A 19971-nucleotide genomic window follows, 5' to 3' on the forward strand; every position below is an offset into this window, starting at 1 on the left:
GGCAGTGTCGGGTAAAGAGGCAGAGGCAGGATAACCCCTCCTCTCTCTCCCTCTCTCTCTCTCTCTCTCTCCCTCTCTCTCTCTCTCTCTCTCTCCCTCTCTCTCTCCCTCATTATTTATCTCTCTCTGTCTGTGTCACTGTCTTTGTGCATTGTTCATTAAAATAAGTCACTTTAGATTTCCTCCCTCCTGATCCCGCTCTCTTCCTTCTTCTAACTTCTTCTCTCCTCATTTCCCTCGTTCCTCTCTATGTGCACGAGGGCTGTGCGTGCGTGCACGCGCGTGCTCATCCCCTGCTCCTGTCCAGCAGTTGGAGTAGAAATTAATTACTTATTAATTTCTAATTACTAATTACTAATTATTGATTTTCTTTCATTTGGGGTATTTCTTTTTTTTTTCTAACATTTTTTCTATGTCAGAAATCACACATTGAGAAGTGTGTGATTTGTGTGTGATCGACAGTTTGAACAGATTAAAGCATAGGCCTATTAAACGTTTCCTTTGTGCCAATATTTTATATGTAAATAGGGAATTTCTCACCAGTTGTGGTTTTTCATTAAAACTTTTTTTTTTAATTCTCATTGAGAAAGAAATTTGAGATCAAGTCTGTGATTAAAAACAAATCACCTTCTCTTTTCTATAATTTCCTGTCCCATCCTCTCTGAAGCGAGCTGATGTTTTAAAGTCTCTAACGTGTCATTACTCTTCATTTTGCTCAAGAAAAAAAATATTGAAATTATTTAAATACAGGGAAAAAAATCTAGCCTTAGGGTGGTTAATTACACAAATCGTATTAATCTCATTAAAAAGATTAATACGGTTAATACGTTTAAACGCAAACTCTCCTCCTTTAATGTCTCGATGATGGTGCTGCAGATATGAAGTTTTAGCGTCCTAACGGAGGTGTGAGCGCCTCTGTGCTCTGTCTTTATTACACTTACTCTAGCGCCACCTTTTGACGGGTTTAAGGCAGGTCATCCAATAGCCTAAGGGGTTCAATTTTCACTCCACATGCCCATGATCCCACAAAGTGAAGGTTTTATGTAATCAATATGCTATTCAAATAGTTGATTGTAATTTACTGGGAATATAGGAAAACATAAAATATAATTGAGATTAAGGTGCCAGGCTATTGAATCATCCTCCACTGAACTACACTGCAATCTCCAAATTCCAGAATTAGAGAGCTATTGATTGTTATCAATCATCCTTTTTTAACATGCCGATCCTCAGCTGATGAATCAGAGCTATTTGTTTGTAGCACTGCATAATTCTAACACATCATAGTTCCATCCAAAAAAAAACAAAAACACATTACACACTAGATTTTTCTCAGAGATGGTGAGTGTGTTCATCTGAACACTGTTAAAGACAGTCAGCATCAGCCCAAATTAAGCTTTTTATTAGACTACTTACCTATTCTATTAAAGGTCCCCTCTACACGTTTTAAGAGATAAAAAATATTTAGCTTGGAATGATTTGTGTGTGTGAGGGCTTTCCTTCCCATTATTTTGTCTTGTTAAAAATGCTTAACATTACATCTACTCCTTTCTCACTGAAAATCCCAGAATCTATGATTATGCAAACAGGCTGTTCATTTTGAAAGATTAACTACTGGACACAAGATGTTTCCTACTTTCCTGTAAAGTCCACTCTCAGTGTATGTGCACCAGGGGCTTCAACTTCACATATTACACTTGTGTAATTTGCATATATGACCATGACTAGCCCCCCACCCCCGTGTGTGATTCAGCTGTTTATGACACCAACATCAAAAATTATGGACCAGACTGAAACATACCTTTTCAGCAGATCTCTCTTGAATTCAGGGTCAGTCCGGTCTCATGACTTTGTGCTGCCTGTCTTTGCTGAAAGTCTCTCTCCTGCATCCTGCTGCTCTCTGCCTGCACATCCTCACCTTTCTTCTTCCTGGCTGAAGACGTTTTAGGTTATTCTTCTTAACTAACACAATCATATCAAATGTGCAGTATAGAGGTAAAATATCTAAAATGTCCAATGTCCAGCCTCCGTGTTGTTAAAAGGAGCTATTTGCAAGTTTACTCTGCCACTGAATGTGGTTTCTTGTCGGTGTGATGGTCGCTTGACAAGAGCTGGAGTCATTGTTACATTTACCAGACCAGGGTTTATAATGTACATTTGTTGAGCAGGTTGGAGGCTACAGTGAGTGACTATTGCAAAGTGACAAGACGAGGCCAGGGCTAGCTGGTTAGCATGCTAACTTCAGTGGGAGAAAAGACTTGATACAGACAAGATAAGAGTTATTGGTGTTGTTTTCCACTTCTGGAGACAGCTGTTTGTGAGTAAAGGACTGAAGTTTGATACTGAACTCACACTGTTTCCTGTAGCTGGTAAGTAAACAGCTGATAATGCTAACGCCGGCTATATAACAATAGCAAAACTTACAAATTGTTGCTTTAACCTTTCTTGGCTCATAGTCTGGACTGTAGTTGGGAACCACATGGGAACTTCGGTATTGAGGAGTTGTAGCTGTAGCTCAAACAGCCTGAAGCGCACATACATCGCACTGAACGTCCACAGTCACACTGCCACCTCCTGCCTCCCCAGCTAACTCTCTGCTGCAGTGGCCAGCTTCACCACCACTCACTCATTCACTCTCTCACTCTCTCTCTCTCTCTCTCTCGCCTGCTACGCACACAGCCTACGTACTGAGCTATTTCTGAAAGGAGCTGCGCTATTTGTGTAACAATGTTTTGTCTCAAACTTCTAAAACTTACTCCAGAACTTGCACAAAGATGATAAATCAATGTCATTTTCTCATTTACTTTTTACTGCTGCCTCTTAACACCCAATGCACAAGTTTGGTTTCCCCATACGTCCGCGCATGCGTATAATGCTGCAATATTATTATTGACAGCTGTCAGCTTCTCCCCAGGCACTCTTTGGTTATCGCTTGTCACCATGGTAGTCACCCGTCAGATCTCAGGATTGTTCTCAACACGCATGCGCAGCCCCATGCGTAACAACAGCAGTGTTGCTAGCTGACTTCTAGATACACCCAGTTGGCAATTAATTAGGTACACCCAATTAAAACTAATGTTGTCTAATACAACAGTCCTGCAATAAATCGTACTTTATGAAGGTTATAATGTTCGGTTTAACTGAAATTGTTTAAGTATGTTGATTCAACTTTATGTTCATTGTGGAGGATGTACTGTTTTAGAAACCTTCAAAGATGTTTTTAGCCTTCCCTCATTGATCACAAACTGCAGCCTTCAAAATGATCGTAACAGTGACTCAGCATCTCTCTAATACAGTTTCAGCACAAACTGACCATTGAAATCTTCATGAAGGAGGATTTATTGCGGGACCTTTGTATTAGCCTGCATTAGTTTTAGCCTTAGTCAAGTGTAACACAGTCCACCAGTGAGTGGCAGCAGAGAGTTGACATGACCATTTGTGACACAAGCGAAGAAGAAGACGGAGGAAGTGACGACACGGAGGAGTGTTGACAAATTCAGCTAGCCTATGCTAGTCCGGTGGTATGATATTTTATTGACTTTTTACTTAAGCTTTCGTTCATTATGAGTTCTCCAGAAGGCAGGCATGGAACAAAACGACCTGCATCCCCAAGCCAAGTGAGTAAATTTATTAAAATCTGAACATAATTCATAGATCAAAGTTATAATTTACTTAGATAAAGCTAGCGTTATGCTAGCCTGTTTGCTAACGTGTGAGCCTAATCTTGAAACCTGAACACGTTTCTTGTTTAAGTTCTTGGATAAAGTTTACTCACCTTTTAAGGTTGACTCAGAATTTAACTGCTGAAATCATATTACCCATTACATCATTTTGTATCAAATCGTTTTTATTTCTAACTGGAGGTGTTTCACCCAGCAAAGATGACTGACTGGGTGTCATATATTTATCTTTCTTTTATTTAACTTTTATTTATTTATTTTATTTAACATCTGACGTTATATTCTCAGTTGTAAAAAGCACATGAAGACGCATGAACACTGATACGTAAGACACTAAGATCTTTCAAAAGCCTCATTGGTGTAATAAAATAATAGTCACTATCCTGTTAAGTTAGGACAGATGTTTGTAAATGTTTGTCTTAACTAACCACTCTCAGTTTATTAGGAACACCAGATTAAAACTAAGCCAGTCTAAAACAACGGTCCTGCACTAAATCCTACCTTCATGAAGGCTAAAATGTTAGTGCTGCTGAACTGTACTGCATGAGGAGGTGTGCCTGTTGTTTAGCCTACACCAATAGATCTGAATGGGTGGGCAAAATAATCTGTCAACATAACGCAGTGCAGTTCAACAGCACCACAGATGACATCTGTCTGAAACAGTTTCAACACAACCTGAGCATTATAACATTCATGAAGATTTATTATTATTATTATTATTATTATTGATACTATCATTTATGATTTATTGCAGGTCTGTATTAAACCACATTAGCTTTAGTTTAATGTTCCAAAGTAACTGACAACAAGTGTATGTCAGGTAGAATATAACTGCAAATTTCCTGCACAACCATTGAATGGACTGAGGACAGGTGTACTGTTGTAAAGATCAAATTATCTGTTTTGTTGAATGGGTCCGTTAACCTTTCCAGAATTATTTATTTTCATCAGCTTGTCAAACTTACAGTACAGTGCTGTAAGGGTCAAACTGCAATTATCTGTATATTTGCGTTTAGCGACTACTGGGAGATTTCAACAAAAGTTACGGAATGTATTTGCTTCTAAAGAGTCTACGACCTTCTTTTACCTGTTGAACACTCAAGACTTTTAACCATAATTGTTGTTTTAATTCTTGTTAGTGATGTCGTTTGGGTCCATTGGTATTTATTTTTCATTAGTTTTTATTTATTTATTTTCAAAAGTTGCTTGTTTTTTTTCTCTCAGATAACAGTGGACAGAACTTGATAGCAAGTAGCCACTTTACCCTGCAAACATTTGACAGATCCAGATATGTATGGAGTCATGTGGGTCATTTAAGTTAACTGGTATTTTATAAACATTTAAAGGTCTTCTCCCCCCAGTTGATTTCCAATACTCACGCAAGGCTCACTTAGCGTAGACAAACAAAATCCCAACACATTGGGTTTATAATGAAAATAAATCAAACATACCTCCAACAGACTGAAGTAACCACTGATCCTTCTGGCCTCAGGGGGGCCACTCATTCATCCAAATTGTGTGAGTCATCAGAGGGCTAGCCTGTTGGTTAGAAACAGCCTTGACTGTGTTGTAAAAACAGTGTAAATATGTAAATAATATGTAATGTAAAAAAACGGGAAATAATCTGATGACATGAGCATTATGCTTTTATGATAACAATGTTTTCCTTCGGCAGGATGGGTCTACTCAGTGGGCATCGGCTGATTTGGGAAGCAATGAGAGGAAACAAAAGTTTTTACGGTTGATGGGTGCTGGCAAGGTTTGTTTTGCTTATGTTAGATCACTTTGCATTCAGTTAACTTCATTGTGGTCCTGTAGTCCAGGTCATTAAAGCTTTGTTTAGCTTGTCACTGTCACTTTGGAGAAGTTGTGACAATTGAAATAAAATGTGATCTTTTCTGTTCTCCAGAAAGAACACACGGGACGCCTAGTGATTGGCGACCACAAGTCGACATCCCACTTCCGTAGTGGTAAGCTTCATTGTTTAGCTTCTATAAAAGGCTGGATTTGTTCTGCTCATGTAAGAAATGTGGGAACAACTGTTCCCTGTTATTTACCCATGCTGCCTTTTCCTTTTGCCCAATGCAATTAACCCGGCTTCCCCACTACACATCCGCCGCACAGATCTATCCACGCACGGATAGGCCTGTAACGGCTGGGTGTGCCTGCTGTGACTGGTGTCTCCTCTGCAGGGCAGGAAGATAAGAAGATCAATGAGCAGCTGGAGATGCAGTACCAGCAGGGCATGGATGGGAAACTGTCAGGCCGGAACCGGAGACATTGTGGTCTGGGCTTCAGTGAGGTGAGGGCTCATTCAGACCCAGAACAGAGGACATTTACAAAATATGATCCGGAGCAGATTAAATTAATCGATACAGAATTTTTTGATATTATTAAAATCTTTAAATGATCTTTCCGGACATGAAAACCTTTAATACATTTATTAAAACTTGAAACTTTGTGTAGTGGTTAAGTCCAAACTGAAAGCCACTGAGGGGTGCAAAGACTGTCATCTGTTACCTGCTTAACTGACTTGTTTTTGCTGTAGTGTCGTGTCCGAGTGAGACACTGTCCACACATACTTCTTCTCTACATTTGTTCAGCATATTAGCATACATGCTACATGAGCATGCTATGGTAACATATGATGAGGCAACATTCAGGGTTCAAAAAAGTGAGGGACATGTAGCAAGTAATATATCACAGTTGCACAGTATACAGATGTCTGCCACACTTGGCAACCAGTTCACTGGCTACTCTGACAACAGAGAGATGAAACAGAAACAGGTACCATAAGTGAGTTTTTTTTTTTGTGCTTATGAAATTTTACTACACTCAGGGAAACTGAAAATGGCTGCATTCATTCTCCAATAACGTAAATGCAGTTTGTGAAATGCAATTATTTATTTGTCAGTCAGCCTCATAAATTCAGTGCTTATTTTATGGAAACCACCATCAAGTATCACCATCATCATCTCTTCATCCCTGGTAGATAACATGTGAGGCTGATTTAAGACTGCAGCTTTCCACACACTATCAGGGATCAGGAGAAATAACCTGCATATGTTTGACAGAAGTGAGCTGCAGTTTTTTAATGACCACATTCATTTTGCAGTCTCCAGCAGCTCTTGCTCTGAAGTTCTTCACTTTAAACCTGCAGTGTTGAACTTTTGTCTCCCCCCTCTGGCAGTGACAGTAATTACACAAACACTGTTGAATACAGAGAAATTTCAAGTTACAAGATGATAATGTATTATGTAGGTAGACTAAATGTAATAGTTAATTACTCAAAATATTACAAATGCCAATTTGTCAAGGAGCAGTATGTTGACACTGAAGTCTGCCCTCAGTGCCTTCTCTTCTGTCAGTGCGCTCCAGCGAGGAAAAGCCACACCAGTGATGACCAGTGATAATCTGTGTTTGTCCTCGTCATCACTCGCTTTCCTTTTCACACTGTAATCCTTCCTCGTTTCGTTTTTATCTGGAGCTCCAGAAACTTTTCTCGGATACCTCCTCGCTTTCTCCACCATGGGCTCCACCATAGTCCTGCTGCTGTAGCGGCCCTGTCTCCATCACTGCAGTTGCTCCTGCTGTTCTGTTGTCTATATGTTTATTGTTAACATATCTGGAGACTCAACACAAGCACCCGACCGACAGTTGCACAGTGTTTCACTGGCTTATATGGTGTGTCCTGGGCAACACAGTAGCCTAGCCTGTTGTACTGTGTTGCATGGGGGGGGGGCATGTCAAAAGTCTGACAAACAATGCAACTATGTGTTCGCTGTTTAATTAATTCTCCAAAAATCTTTACATTGTAGAAAAAAGAGCTCCCTCTCGAGCTCACCATCTTTAAAACTCTACAGTACTGCTGAGTACAGAGAGATTTACCTGATAGGCCTAATCAGAACCGTGTGAACCCGTTTGGCAGCAACTTGAATGTAAATCCCACACTCCGGCTTTAACACTGTCAGAGATATTGTGCTTTACGTGTTTGGTTTTTTTAGGTGAGTAAACTCTAACTTTCCATATAATAGCACATGGCCAACTGGTTTCCATTGGAAAGTGTATTTTTTAGTTGTTGCTAGTTTGTATTACTGGAAATCACAAGAATTCCAAGTAATATGATGGTAAGGGAAATTTATTTATGCAGAATATTTATAACAAAGACAGTAAAGCTCAGAAGGATAAAAATATTTTAAAAACTGTAAAGATGATAATAGAAGGTTCCGAATGTAAGCACAACATTGATAATGATGAATGTTAAAGGTTTTGTCAAAGGCAGTGGAGAACATAAAAGAGTCAAAGCCAGAGCATGTCTTATATTCATATGCTGCCTCTCCATGTGTCCTGTGTTCGTATGACAGATGAAGCTGAAATGTTTTATCCACCCGTCTGTGCAGCTCCTCGGTTCCTCTTTTTGTCTCACCCATAGTTTGTTTTTGAGCCATGACACTCGTCTTGTCTTTTGTGTTGTCTTTAATGTGTCAAATTGTGTGCACAGCGCAGGGTGTGACTGCCAAAGAGCGCGCACACACACACACACACACACACACACACACACACACACACACACACACACACACACACACACACACACTCATGGTTCCTGATACAAGTAATACTTCAACAAGAAGGCAGGCTTCTGCCAACACTGACCACTTTTCAAATGTGTTGTGACATTACTTTGTCTTTTAATTTCATAGTCGTTTGTAGTCAAATCCATCAGGATCGTTTCCAAATGATGGGTTGTGTCTTAATATCTTAAGTTGTCGTAATATATAAATATAATATAGATAGATAGATAGATAGATAGATAGATAGATAGATAGATAGAGAGAGAGAGATTGAAGAAATCCTGTTGTCACACAGACAAACTCTTTGTGGACAAAAATTAAAAGAAAAATCTTGTTGTTGTCTTATCCTCAGCCGGAGCCTGAGCCAGAGTCAATTCCCACTCCACCAGTGGACAGTGAGACAAAAGAAACGGAGCCGGAGAAGTCCACCAGTGGTAAAGAACCCACAGACGCCCAGGACAAAGTCTGTGACCCCATCTCTAAGGAACAGACCTCAGACCAGGCCAAGCCCAGCTCTGACAGTGGGAGTGAAGAACGGAAACACAACTACAAAATGGCCTTTGTGAAGTCGGCGTAGGCGCTCAGGGGGCGGGCAGGGAGGCATTCGTTTTTGTAATCTCAGAATTGTACAATTTGACTTTATTTGTTTAACTGTCGGTCATTCTGGTTCTTTTACTGTGTAGAAGTGGTTTCTATACATAAACGCTGGACGGCAGTGTGGTGTGCATGTTGTCAAATAATAAGGTGCAAGCTGCAACCTCAGCTTTTTGGTTAAGTGGTGTTATATCATGTTTGTTTCAATGGCAAATGGTCCAGTTTTTTTTTTTTAGTCTGAACTTTTTAGCAGTCACTGTATTTGCCATGAATTGTGTTGGAGGAAACAGGATCACATGTCATTCAGAACGATTGATATACACAATGAGAAGCTTGTGATTTCTTGTTTGAAACCCAATAAAAGGAATTGAACGTTGCACTGTTTGCTGTTGTTAACAGGAGATGGGTTCTGTGTAGGACTCTCTCTGTGTTCTGCATTATTTACCCTTGTGGACTGAAAGTGAACTCACTGTTGATCTGTATCTAATGAAATGAGTCTGCTGGGGGGGGGGGTCATGTGAACTTACACAAGTCTTGAGAGGAAAAAAAACTGATGAATTGTGTGGGTCGTTGTGATAATGGCCATTATCCATGTGTGAATTATTCGCATTTTCAGCGTGGCAGCATTTTTATGTAAAATCAACATTTTCTTCAGGGGTTTGTAGGTAAATAAGATATTTTAACCCAGCTCAATACACATGTACATGTTGTGACGCACGCCAGGGCACAAACAGAGACACAGCCCTGCTGCGTGACCGGCTTCAACTGCGACACGCCAAAGCGAAAGTGTGGAGGAAACACGGAGGACAGGGAGAAGGCGCTGCCCCGGCTGGACGCGCACACGCAGCAGGTCAGACACATGTTTACAGGAGTAACTCGATGAATGCGTCAGTCAACCATGGTGGAGTTAGTGCAGAAGCAGCCGCGCCTCAGCCGCGCCTCAGCCGCGCTTCAGCCGCGCCTCAGCCGCGCTTCAAACTGCGCTTCAGCCGCGCTTGTTGACAGGAAAAGCTGTGAAGAGGCAGGCAGGCCGACCTGACCCAACTTAAGCTAAAGCTGCAAACATATGTTTCAAGAACTCTGCCGAACGTTAAATGCGCTATATTGAAGAAAATGTGAATGAAATCAGGATCTTAAAGGTGGATTTCTTACTCTTGGTACTTAAAAAGAAGAAAAATCAATACAAACAAATGTACAGGAAATATATATCTCAATCTCCTGGTGAGCCTGCTGTCGTCGTCTAGTCCAGACAGCGGGTTTAGTGAAAACTGAGTTTTTTCATCTTAACCATGATTTTGTGTTTTGTGGTTTTGTGCTCGACAAACTGAGATCACTTTGACTCTGCGTCAGTGACCAAGCTGCTCTCTGGCAGCTTCCCTTCAACAAACCCTCAGTTCCTGTGTCTCGGCCCCTCCCGTCGTAATTCAGGAAGCTCCCGTCATTTCCTCGCTCATTCTGTCTAGAGCCGACATCAAAGTGCAGATCTGAAGCATTAAAACCCTGATTAGGTGTCAGCTTGTTACCTAAAGGCCTGTCTGTGCGAACAGGAGCTTTGTGATCAGTCAGCGACAGGACGGAGACGCATCTCTGACAGTCAGCTTCCCCCTCAGCTCATGTCACAACGTGCCCTGTCTGTCTGTATAACACTGAGACTCTGTGGACATTCAGACACCTGTCAGACTGTGGATCAGCTCGTCTTGACTGAAACTCCTCTGTGCATTTATCACTGTGAATAAAAGAAAAAACGATATATATTTGTGAAGTTTTAGTACAAGACTCTATGAATGATCATTTCTCAGGTTCTGATTGGTTTCACTCTTGGACTCTCTGACTGTTGCTGTTGTTCTTTTTGAAGATAAATGTGCTTTAACATCACACATTAATCTTTCCTGCTCCACTGGATTAGAATGGAGGCTCTGGTCTTTATTTACATGTTACCATGGTGAACTTATTGAGTTGAGTGAATTATAACACTTTGATGCTGATTATAATTACTGACTATGAGTGCAGATATTTTTTAATTGAGCTAAAAAAGTTGAAAATACTTTAGAGTACCTGTATTTTTAAGTATGCCCCCCAAAAATAAATTACAGGGAAAAACAACTGTGTAAGACAAAGGGAACTGAATCTATCTAAGTCGTTATATGCCTGAGGGGAGGAAGACCTGCATGAATTATAAGACCACTAACATAAAGAATGATATTAAGTTAAATCTTCTCTCAACACAAAATAGAAATCATTTATTATTGTAAAAAGTGATGACCAAGGCCAGCAAGCAAAACCTATGTACTAGTAATAGCAACCAAATATTCTTAATGTTTGCCCTGTCATTTCTGTCAGGACAAAGCTTCAGCTCAACATTTCATTATGTAAGAATAACCAGAAAGGAACAGAGGACCAATGATCAGGATCTTCTCACAGCTCTGTGAAGTGATGTGGAGCTCAGTTGCAGTCATACAGGCTTTGTGTAGGGTTAGGGTTTGGTTCAGGCTTTAGTGAGAGGAAACCAGTGTCAACAGGGAAACGGTTACAACATGACACTAGATTAAATGGGGCTAAATTTACTTAAGTGCTTACTTACATGCGGAGGAGTAGGTAAATGAGGTGGACATGGCAACACTTTGCTAGAAGTCCTTGCACTCTCTTATAGCCCCAGGACATTTCTCCTTCTCTGCTGCTTATATATTTTGCTGTGCATCCATATAAACAAACATATAGATACCAGCTAAACAGGGGTCAGTCCCACCCTCTCTTGGCCAGACATTATGGAGTCTCCTTTGTGAGTTTACATGTCTGACCTTAATTTTTTTTATTTAGTATAGTTATTGTCTTAATATATCATTTTGACACTCTTACTGTAAATGTGTCCTGTGTCCATCATAATGAAATAACCTAATAATGGATCCAGTTTTAAAAGATGTATTCTACAATAAATCATCAATGATCTATCTCTTACTCTGAGCATCCATCACTTTTTCAGATGTCAAAGTCCATAGTTTGGTTTTGTGAATGTGTGAGTTGAATTTTTAATATTTACATGATCACTTCAAGAATTTAAACTTGTCAGTAATACAGACCTGTGGAGTTATGATGATTGTAATTATTAAAATTGTTGTGTTAAGGAGAAAACTGAGCAAAATCTAAATGTAAATAGACCAGTGTGTGACATTTAACTTGGTTCTTCTAAGAAAAAACATAGGAATTGCCTTCAAAATGGATGGTGCAGAGGAGACTGAACCATTTCCTGATAGGCTACAGTTGCCTGCCTCATCCTGCGTGTCCATGAAAAGTGACGCCTCCATGGAGAATCTTCAGAACTTCACCAAAGAAGCAGCTGATAGGTACATACAGTCTGTTCTGGGTCTTTAAGTGTGGATGTGCAGTTCTAGGGTATGAAATGCTGATCTGTCCAACACCTTGGTTCAAAGTAAAATATTTTGACAACCAATAATGAGATTTCCATGAAAATTAATGCAGACACCCACTGTCCAGTGACAATAAATCCTTATGCTTTTGACTTGTGTTTCTTTGCAGCTCAGTTATTTTTGAGAAATCAAACCTGACTGCATCATCCTGCGTGTCCATGAAAAGTGACAACTCCATGGAGAATCATCAAAACTTCACCATGGAAACAGTTGATAGGTACATTAAGTCTGTTCTGGGTCTTTAGAAACAGTGGTGTAGTCTACGTGATATGCAGGTATACACCATATACTCACTAAGAAAGATCCAGAATTCCCATATATCCACTTAAAAATTATAAAAATAGTTTTGGGACAGAACTTGCATTTCAGCAATTTGTTCATGTAAAAAACAGGTGCTGTGAATCATGTAATGTCACATGAAAAGTTTATCAATGAGCAGTAGACTGACAAGCTCCATGTGCTGTGAGAAAATGCACGTCAGTGGTTGCCTCCGCCACACATGTATTACAGTACAATGTCGCAGTGTCTCACCAGATAGAGCAGAGTTCGTGAACGCTCCCTTTTAACCTCTTCAGTTTGGGTTCGAATCCATTGCACAGCCCTTTGCTGCAGGTCATCCCCTGTCTCTCCCCGACCATCCTGTCTCTCTGTCTCTCTCACTGTGGCTATCAGAATAAAGAAAAAGGCTGTGGACTCACCACTGTCCCTGGTGACAGATACTCTTTCAATCGCCCATGGAGGGGTGTCTGATCTCAAACAGCAGCTGCAGATGTTACCTATGTACCCATAGCAGCTTAAGAGCAGACTGCGAAGTGTGAGTGGAAAAGTTCAACTGGGGGTGCGGTTGTGCATACACTACACCACTGTTTAGAAGTGATAGTACAGAGAGGTGCATGAAGTTTATTTAAATTTTTTTAAGGGATGATTGATTATATTTTGTCATTATTTTGTCACTTATTTACATTTTACACTTATGTAAATGGATTTTAAGTTTCTGCACTTTGGTTAACAATTGATGTTGTCAAGTAAATTGACTTGATGATAAGAATGTGCAACCCTGTTTCCAAAAAAGTTGGGATGCTGTGTAAAAGATAAATAAAAATAATTCGATGATTTGCAAATCATGTAAACCCATATTTAATTGAAAATAGAACAAAGACAACATATCAAATGTCGAAATGCTGAAAATTTAATGTTTCATGAAAAATACATACTCAGTTTGAATTTTTTCCAGTCTTTTGTTGCCCCTGTCCCAACTTTTTTGAAACTTGTTGCTGGCATCATATTCAAATTGAGCATATATTCTTCATAAAACAATTAAGTTTCAGAATTTCAACATTTTTGTCTTTATTCTATAATTAATATTAAATATGGGTTGACATGGTTTGCAAATAATCACATTCTGTTTTTATTTGCATTTTACAGAATCCCAAATTTTGGAAACAGGGTTGTATTTAAAAAATGATATGAAATCTAGCTGGAGATCTACAGGAGTCCTCATATTTGAACGCTGCATCAATGACAGTTGATGAGTCTGTGAGAATATTATTAGGGGTTAACTTGCAAGTTATTATACAGGCTGAAATCTTAAAATAACATTTTCAACATTTGTCTAAAGAGACCTATATGACTGTTCAGAATCTACAGAGCTGGATGGAAATGCCATATTTAAGGTGAGCTACGTCTCTAATGTCTGTACTGAAAGCATAATGGCAAAAATAACTTCATGGCATCTTAAAAATAAGATAACAATAATGTTGTTATGATAGACATTTCTGAAAAAACAAGCTGGTGACTTTTTTTTCTCAGAAAACCTCAAAATGATCTGCACCTGCTTTGTCTTCTACTTTCTGCACTGCAGTTGGTGGAAACTCGAGGCTTGGAGATTTTTCAGAGTGAGCTGAAAAGGTATAAAAGGATGCTGTTTCCAGACCTATCACAATCTTCTGCGAGTGAAAAACAGGATGAAGAAGATGAAAAGCGGGACAGCAGTGCCAGTGAGGGGGTTCTGAAGGTTACACTGCATGTGTTAAAGGAAACCGGCCACAGAGCTCTCGCTAATGAACTGGAGAAACGTAAGTACCAAGAGGAAGGTGTGCTGGATTTGCAAATGCCAATATCTGATATATTGTGCTTTTCTTCTACTTTACATAAGATATACAGTATGATCAGTTTCATGACAAATTTTAAGAAAATTGTAATTTGGTGTTTTCCTCAAAGGGTCTGATTGAAGAATTTGACAAAAAATGGACTGTAGGCTTCAGTAAAATACAAAATTTAATACCTCAATATACTAATATAATATTGTGATATACAATATTTATAATATAATTACATTTTGTATTTCATGTTTCTGTTGGGTTTTTTGTTTTTATAATAACACATTATGTTTCATGTTTCAGGTATTTTTTATAATATATGATTATGTAATTGTATTTTATGTTACAGGAGTTTTTTTTGTATATATTATTAAGCACATCAAACATACAATACAATAATAATGACCTATTATGTTTCAGATGTGTTTTTATAATATGTAGAATTGTATTATGTTTTAGGTATAAGCAATGCTGCCACTAAAGAGTATTTTAAAGTTTTATTTGTTACATGCCAAGGTACAATGTACAGTAAGCAAGGCAGTGAAATTATGAAAAATATTGCTAATGGCAGGAAAATATTGTGATTTTCAATATTATCAAATAAGCCTAATGTGCTGCATTGTTTTTTATAACTTCTTTCTGCCAAATGAACTTTTGAGGCTACAAATTTCTACAAGGTTTCAGCACTGAGTTTTATGTATCAGCATAACACTTTTGTCTTTGTTTTCTTTGTCCAACTAGACATTTATGGTGAGCTTGACGTCTGCCAGCGCAAACTCAGACACAAACTGAAAAAGTTTGAATACATTTACGAGGGAGTATCACAGCATGGGAACCAGACACTCCTAAACAAGGTGTACACCGAGCTCTACATCACAGAGGGAGTCAGTGGAACAGTTAATAATGAACATGAGGTCAGGCAGATTGAGGCTGCAAACAGGAGACCAGTAGAAGAAGAAAAACCAATCAAATGTGAAGACATCTTTAAGCCCCTACCTGGACAAGACAGATTCATCAGAACCGTGCTGACTAAAGGAATTTCTGGCATTGGAAAAACTATCTCAGTACAGAAGTTTAACCTGGAATGGGCAGAGGGAAGAGTCAACCAGGATATCCAACTATTAATTAATCTTCCGTTTCGAGAGCTGAATCTGTTGAGGAGCCACTGCTCACTTACACAGCTTCTTCATCATTTTCTTGTAGAGGCAAAAGAAACAGGCATCTCAAATTTTGGCAAATATAAGCTTGTGCTGATATTTGATGGGTTGGATGAGTGTCGGCTTCCCCTAGACTTTGACCGCAATGAGCCCTGCTGCAGTGTCTCAGAGCCAGCTTCAGTGGATGTACTACTGACAAATCTGATTAAGGGGAACCTGCTGCCCTCTGCACACATCTGGATCACATCTAGGCCTGCAGCTGCAGATCGCATCCCAGGTGATCTTGTTGATCGTGTGACAGAGATAAGAGGGTTCAACGACCCCCAGAAGGACGAGTACTTCAGGAAGAAGATCTCTGATCAAAACATGGCCAGCAAGGTCATCTCACACGTTAAGGCAACCAGGAGCCTTCATATCATGTGTCATATACCAGTCTTCAGCTGGATATCTGCCACCGTTCTGCAGAGGATTTTACAAGAAACAGAAACGATGAGAATGGAGGAGGATGGAGGCGAAAGAGGAAGAGGAGGAGAAATGCCCAACACTCTGACACAAATGTACACCAATTTTTTGGTATACAACTCACTGATCAAACGTCAGAAGTATCCAGCAGGAGAAGAGGCATCTGATACACAGTCCCAGGTCAAAATTGATGAAGAAATGATCTTGAAACTTGGAAAACTGGCATTTGAGCACCTGATAAAAGGCAACCTGATCTTCTATGAGAATGAACTGAACGAGTACAATATTGACGCCAATGATGCTGCAGTGTATTCAGGAGTGTTCACACAGATCTCTGAGAATGATTCTGGATTTCATCTGGGGAGGGCCTATTGCTTTGTGCATCTCAGCATTCAGGAGTTTTTTGCTGCCATGTACATTTTCCACTCATTCACCTGCTTCAATCAGAACTGGCTGGATCCACAAGAAACCACCACCGTCCAGGAGGCTCCCAGTGAAGTAACCAGCCTCCTCAAGAGTGCAGTGGATAAGGCCTTGCAGAGTGACAACGGACACCTAGATCTTTTCCTTCGTTTCCTTCTGGGACTCTCGCAGACATCCAATCAGTCCTTGTTGAAGAGTGTTCTGACCACAATGGAGAGCAGCCCACAGAGAAATGAGGAAATTGTTGAGTACATCAAGGAGAAGATCAGGCAAATTCCTTCCCCAGAAAGATGCATCAACCTCTTCCACTGCCTCATTGAGCTGAACGATCAGTCTCTTTTGGAGGAAATCCAAAACTACCTGACCTCTGGTAGTTTGTCAGAGACCAAACTGTCACCTTCACAGTGGGCTGCTCTGGTCTTTGTGTTGCTGACTTCAAAGGAAACGTTGGTTGAGTTTGACCTGAGGAAATATTCAAGATCAGAGGAGGGTCTTCTGAGGCTATTACCAGTGATCAAGGAATCCAGAGTAGCAGTGTGAGTAAAGAACATTATCCTCTGCATCTACATGGTCATTAAAGTGGTTAAAGTGGTCATTGTGTAGAGTTAAAATAAAATTGTTTGTTTCTCTTTGTGTAGTGTCAGGGCGAGACAAAAATCTGCATGGTGGGGGTGAATGAATCCCCCGACTGCACTCTGGGTTTCAGATTTATTATTAAAATTCTATGCGTTGCATACTGAAATATTAGTACATAATTGCCAGATCTATTAATACACCATGAAACATAAACATAGTGCGACAGTCATGGTTGAGATCATTGTTATCGGTTTGTCACACCAGAAGTATTGCCAAAGATAGTGTTTTTCAAAAGCAATACCTATCTCTTGTTTGCTTCAGTTGACTAACATAATGCAAAACACTTTATCTGTTAATTAGTTATTTGTTTGATTTTTAGGCTTAAAGAATGCAACCTTACCTGGAAATGCTGTGAAGTAGTGGCACCAATTCTTGGCTCAAGCACTTTGTATCTGAAAGAACTGGACCTGGGTGATAATGACTTGCAAGACTCAGGAGTACAGCAGCTCTCTGTTGGACTGGCAAGTCCAACATGTCAGCTGGAAAAACTAAGGTTTGTAAAGAAGTGCTGAGGCAGATTATTTCTAATAATTAAAAAAGCATGACAACAGAAACTTAAAGCAGATTGCCTGTACCATTTTAATCTCTGTTTCAATTTAGGAAATTAAAGCAGTTAAAACTGTGGTTTGCAATCTTTAAAGCATTTAAAGCAAAGTCTAAGCAGTTACACCATAGTAATGTTGTCTTTCCTTTGATGTCTTTAGAGGCTAAAAGAGGTAAAACAATCCAATATTTCCCAAAAAACCAAAGAATTTGAAAATAGAAAAAATAAACTTGGCAGAAGTGTGTTTCCGTTTTTTTCTATTTTGTTAGTTACAGTTCCTATCTTTTGAACACAGGGTTGGGATGCACTGAAATGAATTAAAACACATGGCAAATTCCAACATACATTCAGGTAATAAAATGTGGCATTTATTTATTATTCACTTTTTTAATACCAGTTCCTTCCTATCTCTTAATTTCAGGTTGCCGTTCTGTGGAGTCACAGAGATTGGCTGTGGCTTTTTAGCTGATGCTCTAAGATCTAACCCCACCCATTTGAAGGAACTGGATCTGAGTTATAATCACCCTGGTGGACGGGGGATAGAGCTGCTGTCTGCTGTACAAAAGGATGTTGGACACCTCACTATCAGGTAAAAAACTGAGACAAATGGCATGAGGTGACTTGTTTTTTTCGTTCAGCTAATTCATATATGGCACTTTTACATTGCAAATAACATCTTTTTGCCTTCTCCTAGTTTTCGCCCCAATGCAGAGTGCTTCTTAAAATCAGCTCTGAAGAAATGTGAGTATATCTCCTTTTAAGTTGACAGAAATATTGGTTCATGCAAACAAGTCACTTGCTTGACACAGGTATTGCTTTGTACTACTTGTTATTTCCTATTTCTTTCATCAGATGCATGTAAGCTCACTTTGGACAGAGATACAGCCCATTCACACATGTCTATTTCTCAAGACAGCAAAACAATGACACGAATGGATACAGTTCAGCCATATCCTGACAGGCCAGAGAGCTTTCCAGACTGGGGACAGGTGCTTTGTAAAGAGGATCTGTCTGGTCGTTGCTACTGGGAAGTGGAGTGGACTGGCGAATGGACAGGTATAGGAGTGGCTTATAAAGCAATCCTTGAGAAAGCCGATGGTAACTTTCGCCCTGTCTTTGGATACAATAACAAGTCTTGGGGTCTGCGATACTATCAAGGCAAGTACACTGCCTGGTACAATAATGATGCAATTGTAACCGTCCCCTACTTCAACTCCAAAAGGGTTGGAGTGTTTTTAGACTGGTCAGCTGGCACGCTGTCCTTCTACGCTGTATCAGCAAACGCCATGACTCACCTGCATACATTTCAGGCTGAATTCTCAGAGCCACTTTATCCAGGCTTCAGGCTGGGGTTTGCGAATACATCATTGTCTCTACGACAACCAGAAAACCCTTGTTCCTAAAATAAAGGCATTGCAAATAACAACATGGGATAAATCAGTGTCTGAAATACATCAACTATTTAAAGGACTGCTGTGAAATTTGGTACAGACATTTATGTCTCCCTCAGGAGGAATTATAACTTTGCTGATCATCTGCCTGTTCTTGTTTGTGGTTCCCTGATGGTGGCACAAGCTACCAAATGCTGTCAGACCAGTTGCGTCGCTCTCTGTCTTCAAGACTCTCTTGAAGGCTCATCTCTTCCGAGAGCACCTCCTTTCCTAACACCTCTAACATGCCTAAGTCGCACTTTGTCTTATTGAACAGATTTACAACTTAATACTCCAAGTACTCAAGGTCTCCTATCGTACTGCTTGAGTGTTATCTTTCACACAAGTCACTTTGGATAAGTGTCTCCCAAATGAGTAAATGTAAATTGGTGAACATGGTACATCCAAAACACCAATATGTTTGTATTGTTATCATCAGCATGCTGATGTTAGCATTAAGCTCAAAGTACCCCTTTGCAAAAGTAGAGCCATACAGAGCTGCCAAACAGAACTTAAGCGCTTCCTAGGGACAGGAACGGAGTCAAATCAGAGAGGACAATATATATAAAAGGAGAAATAACCGATAATGTAAATAACCGATAATGTTATACAATCAGGAAAAAGCTAAACATTATTTTTGCTGTTTGCATGATGTTATATTTACTTATTTTCTAGACAGTATAAAGTATATACTTAAAGTTATTGATTTATTTATCATATATTTGTTCTTGTGTATGTCATCCTCTTATCTGCACCAACAGACATGTTGCCTTCATGATGCAAAAACAAGAGTGCAAGTAATTTTGTGTAACAATAGTTAAATATACAAAAACAACATGTAATGTAAATAATTGCCTTTAAAGCAAATACATATTTCACACAACAGAAATAGTATGTTTAACTGAGAAACAAATGTCTTTTTGAAATAAAGTTGCAAACATGTCATG

At 39.5% G+C, this 19971-nt stretch overlaps 2 protein-coding genes across 8 annotated transcripts; both read left to right on the forward strand.

Moving 5' to 3' along the window:
* The first annotated feature begins 3449 nt into the window (after window positions 1-3449).
* On the forward strand, window positions 3450-9225 carry cunh11orf58 (chromosome unknown C11orf58 homolog). Its single transcript, XM_071491542.1, has 5 exons — window positions 3450-3617; window positions 5356-5439; window positions 5590-5650; window positions 5873-5982; window positions 8607-9225. The coding sequence occupies exons 1-5, from the start codon at window positions 3564-3566 to the stop codon at window positions 8829-8831; spliced, it is 534 nt and encodes a 177-aa protein (XP_071347643.1). The 5' UTR covers window positions 3450-3563; the 3' UTR covers window positions 8832-9225.
* A 162-nt stretch (window positions 9226-9387) lies between these two features.
* Window positions 9388-19967, forward strand: LOC139629208 (NLR family CARD domain-containing protein 3-like). Of its 7 annotated transcripts, none has more exons than XM_071491718.1 (10): window positions 9388-9698; window positions 12037-12189; window positions 12383-12490; window positions 13892-13946; window positions 14135-14348; window positions 15114-16950; window positions 17370-17543; window positions 18016-18183; window positions 18289-18335; window positions 18507-19967. In XM_071491718.1, the coding sequence occupies exons 2-10, from the start codon at window positions 12062-12064 to the stop codon at window positions 18995-18997; spliced, it is 3222 nt and encodes a 1073-aa protein (XP_071347819.1). In that variant the 5' UTR covers window positions 9388-9698; window positions 12037-12061; the 3' UTR covers window positions 18998-19967. The 7 variants fall into 7 exon arrangements, with proteins under 7 accessions (XP_071347819.1, XP_071347803.1, XP_071347852.1 ...); XM_071491702.1 differs by having other exon boundaries at window positions 9389-9698; window positions 18447-19967; XM_071491751.1 differs by having other exon boundaries at window positions 9389-9698; window positions 18511-18653.
* Window positions 19968-19971: the final 4 nt, after the last annotated feature.

The sequence above is a fragment of the Trachinotus anak genome, unplaced genomic scaffold, assembly GCF_046630095.1.
Source record: "Trachinotus anak isolate AG129_WGS33_773 ecotype Australia unplaced genomic scaffold, CSIRO_AGI_Tana_v1 ptg000002l, whole genome shotgun sequence".
NCBI classification, from domain to species: domain Eukaryota; kingdom Metazoa; phylum Chordata; class Actinopteri; order Carangiformes; family Carangidae; genus Trachinotus; species Trachinotus anak.

What these genes read in the sequence shown, in the direction of transcription:
- cunh11orf58 (XM_071491542.1), top strand. Translation starts at nt 3,564, where the DNA reads ATGAGTTCTCCAGAAGGCAGGCATGGAACAAAACGACCTGCATCCCCA. An exon ending in GGTTGATGGGTGCTGGCAAG is followed by an intron (nt 5,440 to 5,589) that starts GTTTGTTTTGCT and finishes TCTGTTCTCCAG; the next exon opens with AAAGAACACACGGGACGCCT. An exon ending in GTGGTCTGGGCTTCAGTGAG is followed by an intron (nt 5,983 to 8,606) that starts GTGAGGGCTCAT and finishes TCTTATCCTCAG; the next exon opens with CCGGAGCCTGAGCCAGAGTC.
- LOC139629208 (XM_071491708.1), top strand. Translation starts at nt 12,062, where the DNA reads ATGGATGGTGCAGAGGAGACTGAACCATTTCCTGATAGGCTACAGTTG. An exon ending in ACCAAAGAAGCAGCTGATAG is followed by an intron (nt 12,190 to 12,382) that starts GTACATACAGTC and finishes GTTTCTTTGCAG; the next exon opens with CTCAGTTATTTTTGAGAAAT. An exon ending in GTTGGACACCTCACTATCAG is followed by an intron (nt 18,184 to 18,288) that starts GTAAAAAACTGA and finishes GCCTTCTCCTAG; the next exon opens with TTTTCGCCCCAATGCAGAGT.